General features: G+C 38.8%; 1 protein-coding gene across 1 annotated transcript; it reads right to left on the minus strand.

The window, feature by feature from the left end:
* Positions 1 to 13,820: 13,820 nt before the first annotated feature.
* Positions 13,821 to 14,857, minus strand: LOC118916678 (E3 ubiquitin-protein ligase RNF113A-like). Its single transcript, XM_036893793.2, has one exon. It carries the CDS (start codon positions 14,855 to 14,857, stop codon positions 13,829 to 13,831), a length of 1,029 nt encoding a protein of 342 aa, XP_036749688.2. The 3' UTR covers positions 13,821 to 13,828.
* Positions 14,858 to 15,979: the final 1,122 nt, after the last annotated feature.

The following is a 15,979-nucleotide window of genomic DNA, read 5'->3' on the forward strand; positions in this document are numbered from 1 at the left end:
GATACAATCATGCACACATGTGCATGCAAACACACACACTCACACACACACACACACACACACACAATTCTAGCTCCTGTGTTCAAGGGGTGTGAGGTGGAGAGAGGGAATTCAGCATATGCTGGTCCCAAATCAATATAACCACTGAAATGCTACCTGACCAGCCAGAATGACAACACCCCAGTAGTCCCTTTATCTCACAGCCAGGAAGGTGTTACCAACTAAATGCTGTATCTATGGCTAGATATTGAAACAATTCTAAAATATTACTAGTCCAAGTGCAATAATATGATCAAGAGCTCCAAAATGCATTCTAGTGAATTGTAAAATCATAAAACAGTTTAAACATCATTGTTATTAAAACGTTAATGCACACCTTGGCCATGGAGAAACAGCTATATTTAATAGTATCAAGTGCAATAAAATTCCTTTAAGAACAGGAGAACCAATATTAACTAGACCATCACAATTTTCTTTAGCACAATGACTTTGCAACAATGAATTGACATTTCCATTTTAAAACTTGAGTATAATAAAAGGACAAGATTTGAATACGTGCTTGCCTCATCATTTGTCCTGTGAAGTCCCACATTTCTGGCCATGACAAAGTCTAAGAACTAATCTTCCTCAGCAGTCAAATTGACCTGGTGGCTTGACAGTCACCTAGAAGGTTTCGTGGATGACAACTAATTTTAGAAGATGTCATTTATTACAAAGATGCCAGAGAAAGATTATCCAAGTTTGCACAAAATTTGAATGTTTTCCTGCAATTTTCACAACACAATTCAGTGATTTGTGGCTAAAAAGGAAAAGGAAGAAGGGGGTGGGGAGGAGAGCAGAAGCAGTGAGCAGAGAATTACATAAGAGGCATGTTATCACCAATAGCTGGCTGGTCCCGCTTTATACTTTAGCTTGCATATGTCTCCCATCCCTCACATGTCACACCACCACCACCTTATTGCACGGGCCTCTGTAAAGAGATGTTGCTAATAGCTAATATGCACATTAGCTCGTCTCTCCTGTGAAAGCAGCTGGAAATTTCACGTGAGGAGGTTTTGGAACTCAAGACTTCTCTTGGTACTTAATGCAGCTAAATGCATTCTGCCGTGCAGCTCTATAAAGCCGCAGTATGTCTGGACTTGCTTATACAGTTATTTATGAGAAAGTATAATGATACAGAGAGGTGAAGGGATTATTCCAGAAATTATTATGCTTTTATTAATAGGTTTATTTTCATGATCTTTGCTTTAGTTGTTCGCGTCCCAGCAACATTTACACTAACTTTAAGAACAGTAATTACCACCTCTGTCATACCACATGCAAGCTGAATGATCTGGAGGCACACACACTCCAGAAATGACCCGAAGAAACTGGTTAAATTTCTAACAAAGCACAGGGTACACTCACACCCCCATGCCACTAAAGTGGCTGTACATCACACGCACGCATGTGCACACATGCTCTATAGGAATTTCTTAAGTGATTCGACAGTCCTATTGAACAGACTTAAAACGGTGTTGAACAAAAGCCATGCTGCTGCACTCATTTGCAAAAGGATATAATTAGTTGTTCTTTCAGTTTCCTGGATAAAGATGGCACATATGAAAAATAAGAGGCTGTCAGTACCCCAGAGGGTTAGTAGTGTAAACTCAACAAAGGAATATATTTAAGGCAACAACGGCTTATTTTTCCCCTGATATTTATGGTATTTTGGGATTCCAAGGCATGAAAGCATGTGTTTAAAATGCAAAGCGAGTGTATTTATACTTATTTTTATGCTTTAAGATGCTCCTAATCATAATTTTTAATTAAAAAAACATTACCAATTGTAAGTTTGCAAAGTAGGAAAACACAAAAGAATAGCTCTAAAAAATAATTCCCAGGGACAATTTTGATCTTGAAAATGTATATAACTAATTAATTTATTTTGGGGCTTCAAAATAACTCACCCAATAAGCATCTATTGAGGAAATACTGTGTTTTGGTCATAGTGTTCATGTAATTTTGAAATAGAAAAAAGAAAAAAAGAAAATAAATGGTGAGCTGGGTTAATTACAAATTCTACATTGCACCAAAGTTAATGTGCAATACATGATATTGTTACGATGTAACTTCTTTACTCTCCCCCCCTCCCTTCCCACCTCCTTTCCTCTCTCCCTCTTTCCTTCCTTCCACCTACCTATCTACAATTTGAAAACGTAAAATCAGTAGTAAATGATTCTTACCACCTTCGGACCATCATCAGCTTGAAGATGTTATGAAACTTTCACCCAGAAAATCATAGACAGTTGGGGGAAAACCCTCACCAGATCTTGTATCCATCGTCAGGGAGTTCCTTTACCTGTGAGGCTACTTAGAACAGCAGGCTAAGAACAATAACCTTAATCATGATAAACACAGAATAGTTAGGATTCCATTCCAACTCAGTCTAGGTGACGGGTACATGCTCTTCTCCATTTTTTATGATGTTAATCAGCCCTACAGAGGAGCACACAGTTGGCACCACGGCGGGCAGGAGTGCTCTGTATGCTGTAATGCAATTACAGTTTTTTCTTTCCAGAATGAATTCTTTTTGAAATTTTTGCTCCTCAGGACAAGTAACTAGTGGGATTGGGTCCTAATGCTGGCAGGATGCTCTATAGTGGTGAGAAAATGATAAGCATTATAAAATAGTAGAGGTGGGGAGGACTCTTCTAACGGCACTTTGTCCCGGAGCCAACGTCTTCCTACTTAAAAGGTAGTATGTTTTTATGAGCAAATAAATTATACCTCCCACCATTCAGTTACTTAAGAAGACAATCTAAGAGGCCACCAAACCTCCTCATCATAGCAGGAAATAGCTTTCAGAGGAAATGATGGTGCAAGACTAAGGTATTCATCAAGAAAATGAAGGCAGATAAGAGCTCAGAGTTGGGTCACCCAAGTAGTCCTGCCTGGACTCCCAGGCTCACAAGGTCTCATGCACCCCGAGGAGCAAAGACCCCCCTAGAGAAACCATGGCAAGAATCCAGGAAACACATGACAAGAAGACAGTCATGATGTGTAAAATATAGAGCATGCTAGATAGAGGAGATTCCAGAGGGAAAATATGTATCTAAGGATGTGCATATTTATTGAAGCCCAATAAAAACTAGGATGGGAAAGATCCAAGAGATAATGAGAAAGACTCGATCATGTAGAGATACACTTAAAAAGGGACAATCGATAAAGCAGCTCAGGGTGATCACTAGAATCTGCAAAAGTGTGGCAAACGGATCGGTAGGTGTTCCTAAGACCCTTTAAGGGATCTGAGAGGTCAAATCTATTTTCATCATCCTAATATGAAGACATTTATTTGCCTTCTTCACTGTGTTGACATTTGCACAACTGAAACAAAAGGAGATAGTTCTAGAAGAATCTTATCCATCTATTTCAACACAAGACAGGCTCAGCACATGCTAGACCCTCAATGGACAGTTAATAAATATCCATTGATATTTAAGGAATCAACACACATTTACTTTTAGCTGATTATACAACTATTAGTAATATTTTAACAAGAACAGGTTGTTGAAAAACTAACTACACACTTGTCTATGTCTCTAAATATTTATGGCTGCCTGTTCAGTAAATTTAGTGAGTCTTTTTAAGATTTATTTACTGAGACATATTTTACACGACATAAAATTCACCATATGCAAGGGACTTGAGTGTGTGTTACTGTAGTATAGTCACTGGATTGTATAGCTGTTACTACTATGTAAATCTAGAACAATTTCATCCCAAAAAGAAACCCTCAACCTATTAGCACATAGACCCAACTCCCCTGTCTTTAGCTCCTGGCAACTACTAATCTACTTTCTGTCTCTGTAGATTTGCCTAAAGCAGACAGTTCATAGAAGTGGAGTCATATCTGTGTGTACTTTTGTATCTAATTTCCTTCACTTGGCATAATGTTTTCAAAGTTCATCCATATTGCATCAAATAACAGCATTTCACTCCCTGTTATTACAAATAGACCATATTTGTCTATCCATTCATTCATTGGTGGACTTTCTTTTTCTACTTTGGTATCGTCAGGATGCTATGAATATGCATGGACATGTTTTTGTTTGGACATAATATGTCTCACTTGTCTCAGGCATTTATGTAGGAGTGGAATTTCTGGGTCAGAAGGTAATATTATGTTTAACCTTTTGAGAAACTAACAAACTGTTTTCTACAGTTGCTGCACCATATTGCATTCCCACTAGCAATGTAAACGGGTTATGGTTTCTTTGCATCTTCACCAATCCTTCTTGTTGTTCATTCTTTTACCATAGCCATTCTAGCTGATGCCAAGGGGTTTCTCCTTATATTTTTAATTTGTATTCCGTAATGACTAATGATGTTGAGCACCTTTTCATGTGCTTGTGGCCATTTGCATATATTTTTTGGAGAATACCTACCTAGTCAAATGCTCTGACCAGTATTTAATTGGGTTTTCTATTATTACTGAGTTGAAAGATATATTCTAGAGACTAAATCCTTATCAAATAGGTATTTGTAAATATTTCCTCCCATTCTGTTTGTTGGCTTTCACTTTCTTATAGTGGCCTTTGATGCACAAAACTTTTAAATTTTTGTTTCTTGTGCTTGTGGTGTTGTATCTAAGAAAACAATGCCTAATTTCAAAGACACACAGATTTTCCTTTTGTTTTCTTCTAAGAGTTTTTTATTTTTAGCTTTCATGTTTAAGTATATTATTCAGAGTTAACTTTACATATGGCATAAAGGGTGGAGGGGTCTGGATTCATTCTTTTATAGGTAGATGTCCAGTTTCCTCAGCAAGTAGTTCAATTTTAATGTTTAATCATTACTGTTCTGTTGTTACAGGATGAACGATTCCAGAAAAGCTCTCTCTGACAGCTATTTTTGTTTGCTAAGCACATTCCCAGTTTTCTTTTTCCCTCTTCTAGACTCTGTTTTTTCCTCTCACCCAGGACACTTTTTTGGGTTCCTGTAGTTGGGGTCCTTCTGGGATAGCCTATGCAGAAGAACTGATGGGTAGTTAAAGCTTACACCCCCTGTCACTAAAAATGAGGCACAGCATTTAAGACATTAGACTTTAGAGAAAAAACTTAACTTTATATAGTATCTGGCTGTGAACCCCTTACAGGGTGACATGAACATCTTGCAGCTTTTTGGACAGTCGGAAGAAGGATGTCCCTCTGGTCCAGACTTCAGCTGTAGCCATTCTGCTTCTCAGCCCCTATAACCAACCAGCCCAATAATGATGCCCAAAGAGAGGGTAGGGTATTCATGAAACTTTGTAAAAAACTTGAAGAACCAGATCCTAACTTCAGACCCAGACCTCTTAAAAGTGGTTCCTATTATAAAATAATAGTTCAAGAAAATATGAGTGTCATATAAAGCAACAGATGTGTCCCACTGAAGTGTTGTCTTCCTTTTCACTTTATACTAGAGGTACATACAAAAATCCGGGGTTGTATTAGGATGAAACAACATTGACAACCTAGATCTGATATGATAGCTGTTGACATTTTAATCTGGAAAGAGAAAGGTATATTTTAAGCTGGCGATATAGTCTTTGAGCTCATTTGGCCCAGACGAAAAATGTAAAACCCAGAGGAACCATGTGACTTGTCCAGGGGCACATTGCTAGTGGGCTGCACTGAGGCCTTGGTTGTAAATTAGGTGGAGAGCTAGAATAAGAACATGTTTGTTCTCGCTTCCATAATATAGCGTTTCAGCTATAAGACCACTGCCTATATTTACAGGGCCTCTGGACTTTTCTGCTTTTTTTCTCCTCCTTATCACAAGTCTCTTGTCTAAGAAGAAAGGCAAGAAAAGCAGCTACAGTTTCTTTGGAAACACACTGTTAAACTGAGTTTCATTTTTGCAAGATTGCAGATTTCTTTTGAATCAAAAATTATAGTTTCTAAAAATGGCTATGAGTCTAAAATGTGCATATGATTTTTGTATCGTGTAATATTTTGAAAAATTAAAGGGAATGGAAACAACTCTCTATAACCAAACTCCTTGGCTTTTACAAAAGCAGTTTGGTCATATTTATTCACTCAAAAATATTTATGAAGTGCTAAATATCTGAGCATATTTACATTTTACAATATTTTACAGAGAGTAAAATAGGCATTCAATTTAGGAAAACCAAGCAAAAATCAGTGATAGTGTAACAGATTGTCATGAGTATGAGATGTGATATATAAATTGAACCAATTTTTTTGGCTCATTAACTGACTTACAGTTAATAAAAGTTATTATAATAATATTTTAAGGATAGTGCATCAAAAAGTTTTCTTTGCTCATGATATTACTTTCTATTGTTAATGAAATAAAAGCCACTCAATATGCTTTTAAAAATAGTTTACATAATTTTGCTTAAGGAAGCAACAGGGTGTAGAACTTTGAGCTGAGAGTGATACTAAATCACATTTTCAGGTTGGCACAATATCTTTCTAAAATTAATACTGGGATGGTATTTAAGATACATAAAGTCTGTAATCTTCAAGACCCAGAATTATGCTAAATTTATTAATCATGACTAATTCTGACATTTATATATATATACCACTTAACTGCTGAAATGTCATACAGTGTCAACAGCATACAGCCATGTTGTAGTTCACTTGGTCGGCAAGCTATGAAATCATGCAAATCTCTACACATTTTTAATTTGAGAGAACTACATTATGTTGTATGATGTAAACAGACTGAAAATCTATTAATTTTTATCATACTCTTTGAAATGTATTTAAGTCCACAGGAAATGTGAACTCACCTCAAACTGACACTAGCACTCTAAGTTAAGATCTGTGGGAAAAATGGTGCCCTTACTAAAACTCAGCGGCAGCCACAGGAGAACCACAGTCGAGCCATCGGTTGGCACGTGGCTTCTGAGAAACATCTTAATGTGGTGGATGTTTTTCAAGATCAAGGTAAGACCTTCAGCTCTCCAGGTTGAGAATTCTGCTTGTTGTGGACAACCCAGATACCAGCTTCTTGACGGACATACACTAACAAAGCTCACAGGCGAATGATGTTTACTTCATAATGCAAATATGTTTGGTTGCAATGAGAAATCAGTCTGTCAGGAAGACAAACTGCTTACACGGGCTGGTCAGTGCAGCTGCTCTGCATTTAAATACCTATTTGAGCCACCTGGACTTACACTCTAATCAAACATCATTTATTATTTGGAAGTCCACAGTTAATTCATACATCGAACAGGTGGCAAAATATCTGCCCTAACTCACAATACATCAATAAAGGTAAAGTAAGATTAATCATTTTGAAATATACATACTCTTTCAGAAAATGTAAGATATTAAACTAAACAAGAAAAGTAGTAAAGAGCTCTATATCATATGTAAAAAATTAAAGAAAGTTTATGAAGATAAAGAGACATACCTATTTGTATAAGAAGTGTTTCCTTCTATTCCATGATAGTCGACATTATTTTATCTTAAGTTTTTCAGTCCAAGATACTAAGATGAGGTAATATCATTTTCATGAGCATGTATCATTACTGACACTAGATTCAATTTTTTTTTTCAGTTCTATGAATACCTTTGGATTTCAGCAAATCTATATGTAGTATCTACAGAATCCCTCGATGAATAGCTCAGGGTTTCTGACCAAACTTAGGATATTATTATTTAAGCTAAAACTGGCGTGAAATTAGTTTAGTCTATTGGCTGGAGTGGGCAGGTCCCTCAAGATAAGACTAAGAGGCTGGAAGGAGTAAGCCGCCCTCTTGGATGAGCTTGATAAAGTGCAGGGCCTTGCTTCGATGACCGAGAACTGTCAGGGCAGACAGTTAGGACGCGAGCAGGAGGGGAGGGAGTTCAGCAGCCCCCCCTGTCTCCACCCAGGGACCACCGTGTCTCCTTTGCACCAACCCCTTTCACAGTTTCGCACATACTGATAGGCAAAAGAGCCAGGTCGCAAGAAATGTCCCAGCTTTGGAACGTGTGCTCTTAAAGAAAACCTAAGTTTCTTTTGCAACCCCAAGACCATCATAACATCATTTACATTGCTGTTAGGACCCCCCCCACGCCCTCATCCTGCGTCTGGGTTTCACTTGGGTGCTCATGGGAAGATGGTGGACAAAAACATGCACAAAGAGGTTGGAGGTAAGCAACCAGGTTGGATACAGGGGCTGGTGTCATGATAAGAGAGGAGGGAGAAAAATCAAATAAACTCTCATAAGAAACCAATACAAACCCGACAGGCTGCCACCCACGCTCGGGGGCTGCCTGCTCCTCTGTCTCTGGGTGTACTTTCCTTTTGCTTTGCAGAGCAAACAACCCTTTGCAGCTTTAACCCTCTATCTGGTCCCCTGGCCTAATTCTTTCCTTCAAGAAGGCAAGAACTGAGGAATTCCACAGTCCACCACGCAAGGCCCAGTACCATGACTGATTTCTTTTTTTCTGGCAAGAACCCTCGATTTCCTCGAGGGAATTACTCCTCTATCACGGGTCGGCTTGAGGAGGCTGCCAAGCAGGACACGTGCCTTGTCCTGGACAAGCACGGTCATTAGGGGTGCCTGTCCCAGCATCTGACCCTTGAGTGGGGGGACACAAAGAAGGAAACACCCGTGCAGCTTGCTCACCCTTGGGGTGGGGTCTGAACAAGAAGGTAGATGGGAATCTGTACAAGGATGCCTGCTCTGCCTCCTGCCCCTTCTGAGGCAGGCTCTGTGGCTATTTCTTTGATTCTCTGGACCACCCCTCATTCTTAACATGTTAACTTTTTGCTTAAATCAGGCAGGCATGGTTGGTTTATTTTACTATTAGCTAAACAACACAAACTTGTGCAATATTTAATATACCAAGATCTTTGTTTTGTTATTGTTACATAATTACATAATGTATTTCCTGAAATAGGGCATCATGGGAAAAACATACTCATACACAGTTGCCCATCATCCAGCTTGTGGGTAACTGAGCTCCAGGTAATCTTTAAGAGATCTTGTTGTGGAGTGCTACACAATTCCCTAAGCCTTTCCAAAACTTAGTTTCATACAAACTAACATTCTTTATCTGTCTAATTAAGATGACTCATTAGCTGGTCATCATTATGAGACTGGTTATGCTCTTCATTTTTTGAAACTACAGTGAGTGGGGGAATGACTGTAATGGCTGTAATTGTGTTCTTAGGATGTGCTGATATGGAACATATCCCTTTAGCCATGCTTCACATATGCAAAGCATGAGGGAAGACTTTACTGGCCCTGTGCCTTCCACTGATGAGTGGAGAAAGAAGTTACCAGTAAAAGAACACATTCCTTTTATTTTCTCTAATGCTTCTGTTCCTTCTGGTATGCTTTTAAATAAAATATAGCTAATCTTCGAAGGAATAAAAGCATGTTGATTAGGTGAATTAATAAAAAATGTGTTAGTCTATAATAGCAGTATCTAAGATTTCAGAAGTGAGAGACCGCTGCCCAGGGACCGGGGATCCCAGGGGCCACATAAATACCCTTTTGGTCTTCATTTTTTCCATCTGGAAAATAAAAACTGATATCTGTTATGATCTTGATCAAAAGATTATCTGGGTCAGGGTAGGGAACTGCCAAGTGCTCTTTGAGCTGATTCTTCCGAGTGGAGAGACTGATAGGGATGCAAGCGATGGGTTAGCAGGGAGCTCTCCATCCACCTCTGCTTTCATTCCACGTAAAATGGAAATGATGTTTACAAAAATACTTCTACATTAAACTGCTTATGAGACTATCAGAAATTATTTGTAGTCAGTTAAATTGAGTATTTGCACACTCATTTTTTAGTTCCTTAGAGACACTTATGGCCGGAATATTGAAAATCATTTAGTTAATTTTCCATCATCAAGTACAGAATATAAATCTTCTGTAATCATCAGGGGGTCACCCTGTATCTAAAAACTTTAAAGGAGGGGACCCTTTGGACACAGGAGTCACTGTCAGAGGAAATTTTACATGTAGCCGCCAAGCCGTTCTACTTCAGCTAAAGCCCCTATCTTCCTGTTACAATCTCCTTAAATAAAACGTTTTTTAAATTTATAACACTGGTAAAGTTACAGAAGGAAAACAATCATTTTTTTCTTCTCTGCAATTAAATAATTCTGGAGTTAATTAACTCTGGAATTTAAAAATACATAACATGAAGTCAGCATCTGACACATACCCCAAACTGTACAGAAATCTGTTCATATTGGCTGATATTAAATATAAATGAAAAACATTATATCAGATTTTATATACAGAACTTCATTCTTGTCTTGGTCACTTATTAGTTAAGAAATCCCAAATACATGATTTAGTCTCTCTGAATCCCACATCTGTCCTTCATAAACTATTACAATACCTACAGAATAGGTCTGTGTTATGGCTTAAATAAGATACTATATATGATACATGGTAAACTGCCATCTAAATATCTATTATTGTTATTATAGTCAGGTGTGAAAATTGATATTGAGAGCAAGGAATATCTCTCAACAATTAACCACAAAAATCAATGGTGGTTTGAGATTTTCAGGTAATTGATATTGATTATAGCATTTTCATTGGGCATTTTTATAAACCATGAATAGATTTAAATGAAATCATTATGAATACACTCATATTACACTAAAACGTAATCATATGGCAGGCATATATGAATATAAGTGCTCAAAAACAAAACCATCAGTATGTGTATTCTAGTTAAGGCATGGTGAATATTGCGCAAATAAACAATATTTCTCTAAGTAGAATTTGAGATTCACAACTTGGCAGGCATTGTTGAATCAAGGCCTTTCCAATTCTGATGAAAAGAAATGCAACAATTATTCATTTTATTTGCTTTAAAATAAAATAAACTCTTCAATTATGAACCTATAAAAATCATGATTGCAAATTGTACCCTACCCTCAGGAGTTAATTTAAAAAGAAAAGTCATCAGTTTAGACTGCAAAGTCATATTTATATTTATAATTTTTTGAATCTTTATGACTATTTTTGTGACTATGTAATCATCGGAATAGTAACTTGCTTTAATTCCTGTTTGAGATATGATGGAGGCTAACCCCAAATAGTATGTTATACTGTTTTATTTAAACATTATTGTAATGTAGGATAATCGAATTGTAGGAGGACATAAATATGTTGTTAAAGTTCTATGTGACCATAATTATGCCAAATGATTTTGTGAACGATATGGCAAAGAGATATGTATCTGTAATCCATTTGGGGAGTGAATGCATTGTGTCTCCACAACTAGAGAATCATGCCACACAAAAAAAGCACCATTTGGAAGAAACTTTGAAACTAATTGTGAGAAATAAATTTGAAAGTTCTTCTGAAATTTTCAAGGGTCATTTTAAAGAAATGAGGAAGAATTGAAATCAGATATAAAACAATCCAGTGTACCAGTAAACAATTTCTCATTTTCCCTGGCCATTTCTTTTCCAGAAATGTTTCTGCTACTTATAAAATTGTGACTTCAACAATTAAAACAGGATGGAAATTTTCATCATTGCCAGGCAACTCATAATTCTTCCTAAAAGTTCTCTCCTCTTCTCTCTTTCTCTATGTTTTGTGTGATTCTAATTATTTGGAAAATGCTATAAATTTGTATTTTTATAATTAATTAGAAAGATGTTCTTCTATTAGTTGTAACAAGTATTTATTACAGTTATTGAGCACCAATCATTGATGAAGTACTTAAGTTTTCAATGTATACAAAGACATAAGATTTAGCCCCTAGGTGAGCAGAGTGTCTAATGGTAATTACTTGAATAGAAATGATGTCAATACGAGGTGATAACTGCTACACTAAAGATTGTCAGGTGTTAACTTTTTCTTTCAACGTTTTTATCTTTGCTAAACTGATTCCAACTCCTTTATGCCACATTGTATTACCATCACTTATTTCTTTATGGAGATATCAGAGCTAGTTTTCTCAGTAAGATACTTCTGATACTTACGGCCCTTATATAATACTTAGAACACAAATGATATGCAATATAATAATAATACTTTCAATGTAATCTACATGTATTGTTAAATCATTTGTAATGTGTATTCTTATAATTTTGGCACTTTACACAACGTCTTGACTTTATGAGTAAGTTTCTTAGCAAATTATGTACTTTGATCACCTCATATATTGTGTGTGGGGGTAATATATATATATATATATATATTTCCCTTTTGAAAGAGTAAATGTATAACAACATGTAGTATATACACTTTCTGTTTTAATAACTTTGGCAGATAAAAGAATTTAAAAACTGAATTTTTTGGAAAACTCATGAGATAAATATTAAAATATAAATACTAATTCACTTCAATTATTTGAACCCTAAAGTTTGAAAATTTTGACAGAGGAAAATGGTTCCCATTCGGGAGTCTGGGAGAAGAGTAACACATTTGCTCAATGTTTCTAGATTCTGTGGTAACGAAGGACTCTTTATAAAGTTTTCTAGGGTCAAGTGTTAAATAAAACAAATGTAAAGCAATAAACACAGTTGGAGTTTTGTCTAGTCAGTGGCAGATCATGATAATTTCACCATTTAGTCCTGACCTAAAGGGAATGTTGTAAAATCAAGATATCTAATTTTCTTGTAAAACCCAACTGTTCTATCAAGAGAGGTCAGTTTTCACCTGTAAGAGTACCTGTTAAGTGCAATGCAGTTAAAAATACGTCTATGAGTCTGATCTTGCCATCTGTCCTCATTCTCTTTGTAAAATTAAGCTGAGTAGTATCACTTTGGGTTTAAGATGTGTATTATAGTTTGCTTTTGTGTGTGTTTGATGTATGAATCCATTAAAACCAAATTTTGAAGACAGAACAAGCCTCAAGAACATGGGTAGCACGTCCACAGTAATTTTTGCTCATGACTAAGACATCAGAGCGACCTGCAGATCTCCCTTAACACCAGTGCTCCCAAATATTAGTATGACACAGGTTTGTCTGGTTACCTTTTCCTGCTCAGGTTCAGAGATGAACATCTTGATTCTGCCACATTCATGTGTGCAGCCAGATGCCATTGAACGGCCAAAGTCCCCGTTTCCTTGTCTGTGTCCCGTCAATCATCTCCACTCCAGGGAGCTGTTGTGAGACTGACTCAAGTAGTATGTACACAGCATTTAGGGGAGCGTCTGGTAAATAGTGCATGCTATCATTATTATAAGATCATCTTGGTTAGCGTGTTCTCTCATCACTTTGTAGTTATTAGAGAAAGTCTATGGGGTATGAGATATTTAGATTTAAAAGGATCCTAGTCCAGAACAAATGTGGGCAAACTGTGGCCCATGGGCGCCCCTTGTTTTTGTAAAGCCTGTCAGATAGGAATGGTTTTACATGTTTATGCGGTTTGAAAAATAAAAATAAAAAAGAAGAGAACTTAATAACAGATAAACATTATATGAAATGCTAATTTTATATAATGTCTACAAATAAATATGTGCCTAAAAATAAAGCTTTATTGAAATGCAACCCTATTTATTGTTTTTTTAATTGTTCGCATCTTCTTTCCCACTACAATAGCAGACTGAGTAGTAGTCAGAGATATTATGACTCACAAAGCTGAAAGGACTTACATCTGGCCCTTTTAGGAAAAGGTGGGTGAATTACCTGAGGCAATTCTTTAAGTTTCTATATAAAGTTCAAATTAAACTGAGTGATTCCTCAGTGACCTTCTGACTTGGTGCTAAAAAGCAGTCTTCAGAACTATAAACTAGATGATCTTTTCACACTACTTACTGAGATCTGTGATCTTGGATAAAGTACTAATTTCTCTGTCATTTTTTTTTTTAATTTCTAAAACAACAAAACATTAATTTTGAGATTTGGGGATGGGAAAACTAAGCAATAGAAATTGGACCATTATCAGTATCTAATGGGAAATTGGAAGCAACACCATCTTCTGTAGCTTGATGCTTCTCCAGTTTAGCAATCAGTTCTTTTGCTGGATTGAAGATGCCATTGGTCTGCTGGTCACAGACATAGCAGCGCGGGGTGGTGCGGAAATGCTGCAGTGCACAGCTCTCACAGAAATAATGCCTGCACTTGGTGACAACCGGGTTTTGGAAGGTCTGGCGACAGATGAAACACTTGAATGGTATTTCCTCCTCATCGCTTCCCACTTCATAGTTTCCATCCTCACAGACACCATAGCGACCTTCATCAAGCTCACGTTCAATCTGCCACCCATGCTTGTAATCTGAACGATCATGGAGGAATTTGCAGCTGTCTCCAAAGCCACAAAAACCAGTCTCCTTGTAGTCTTTGCAAATGTCGGGCTGGTAATCCCAGCGCACGGTGGCACGCAGATGCTCGGGAGCTCGGATGGGGCCCTTCCTCACCATCCCAGAGGAAGCACTGCCCAGTGATGTACCTTTGGGTTTCATGTATTTCTGATAATTATTGATTCCCCGGTAGATCTTGTCATATTCCTTACCTCTCAGCTCCTCCTGGATCTTCTGGCTGCGCTCAAAGATGGCTTGTGCATCGCGCTGCTTCTGTGTGTCTAGCTCGTAGCCAGCAGTCGCCCCCATGTCCTCTGGCCCCACGGGTTTCTCCGAGCGGGTGGACTTGTAGACCACGCTGACACTCTCCAGGTGGTTCTCTTCCTCCTCCTCGCCATTCAGGGCACTGTAAGGCGCCTTCTGTTTACCACCGCCACGGGTCTTCTGTATCAGCGGATTGTGGGCCACGCGCTTCTTTTTCGGGCGGAACACAGTGCTGCCTTCATCACTACTGCTGCAGTCGTCGGGCTCTTGGTTGTAGGGGCGCTTCCTGAGGCCTGCAGCCCCCTTTCGCCCCCCAAACTTTCTGAAGAGAAAGGTGCACACCTGACTTGCCGCCTTTACTGGAGAACGTTCCTCTGCCATTTTACTGTCCAGAGCTCCGAAACGGCTATGGTTGCGTGAGACCTGTTCACGTGACTGCACGTCGTGCGTGACTGTGAATCAGCGCAAAATGGGCGGGGTCCTGGGCGGGCAGGGCCCCCAGTGTGAGGGCGCCCAGCGCATCTCTCTTGGGTCCCGCCCTACCCTGTCGCTTCCTTTGCAGGCGCCCGTGCTCCCGCCCCGCTTGCCGGCTGTCGCGGAGCTTACTGGAAAGGGGCCAGAGCGGGTCACCTTTAGGAAGCCTGTAGCCAAGTGTTTGGCCCGAGCAGCTGTGTAGCGATGTGGTTTGAGTTTCTTCCTGGGATCGGTATGATGGCCGCGGGCTTGGTCATCCCTGGAGTGGCCGCTGAGCACATCCACAGGTTCAGTAACAGGGGCAAGGTAAGGCGGCTTCTGCAGTGCCAAGGCCGGCTTCTCGGACTGGTGGGGAGGCCTTCAGGAACTGGTGTCTCTCTGAGATGGGGAGCCCCGAGGTCGGCCCTCCCCTTTCCTCCTGTTGACTAACAGAGGAGGCTTGCGGAATTTAACCCGGATCCATCCTACTCTAGCAAGAAACAGCTCGCTGCTGGGTGAAGAAGAGTGGGCAAGAGGGCAAAGTAGAGATTCCGGGGCTGGCAAGGTAGGCAATTAGAAGAGGTAGGTCCCAACTCCTAGGCAGAAGTGAGGCATCAGTGTTTGTTTTTAATTTCCTTTTTTGCTGGGTTTTAATTTCTCACATCCACATCTTGGGAGCCTCTCATATATTACTTCTTCCCTACCCTTTTAAAAAAAAATTTTTATTAAGGTATGATTGATATACATTCTTATGAAGGTTTCAAATGAAAAAACAATGTGGTTACTACATTTACTCATATGATCAAGTCCCCATCCATAACCCAATGCAGTCACTGTCCATCAGTGCAGCAAGTTGCCAGAGATCCACTACGTCCCTTCTCTGTGCTCCACTGTTCTCCCCGTGATCCCCCACACCATGTGTACTAAACATAATACCCCTCAGTCCCCTTGTCCCTCCCCACCCGCCCTCCCATAACCCTCCCCTTTGGTAACCACTAGTTCATTCTTGGAGTCTCTGAGTCTGCTGCCATTTTGTTCCTTCAGTTTTGC

The sequence above is a fragment of the Manis pentadactyla genome, chromosome 17 (genome assembly GCF_030020395.1).
Source record: "Manis pentadactyla isolate mManPen7 chromosome 17, mManPen7.hap1, whole genome shotgun sequence".
Classification (NCBI taxonomy): domain Eukaryota; kingdom Metazoa; phylum Chordata; class Mammalia; order Pholidota; family Manidae; genus Manis; species Manis pentadactyla.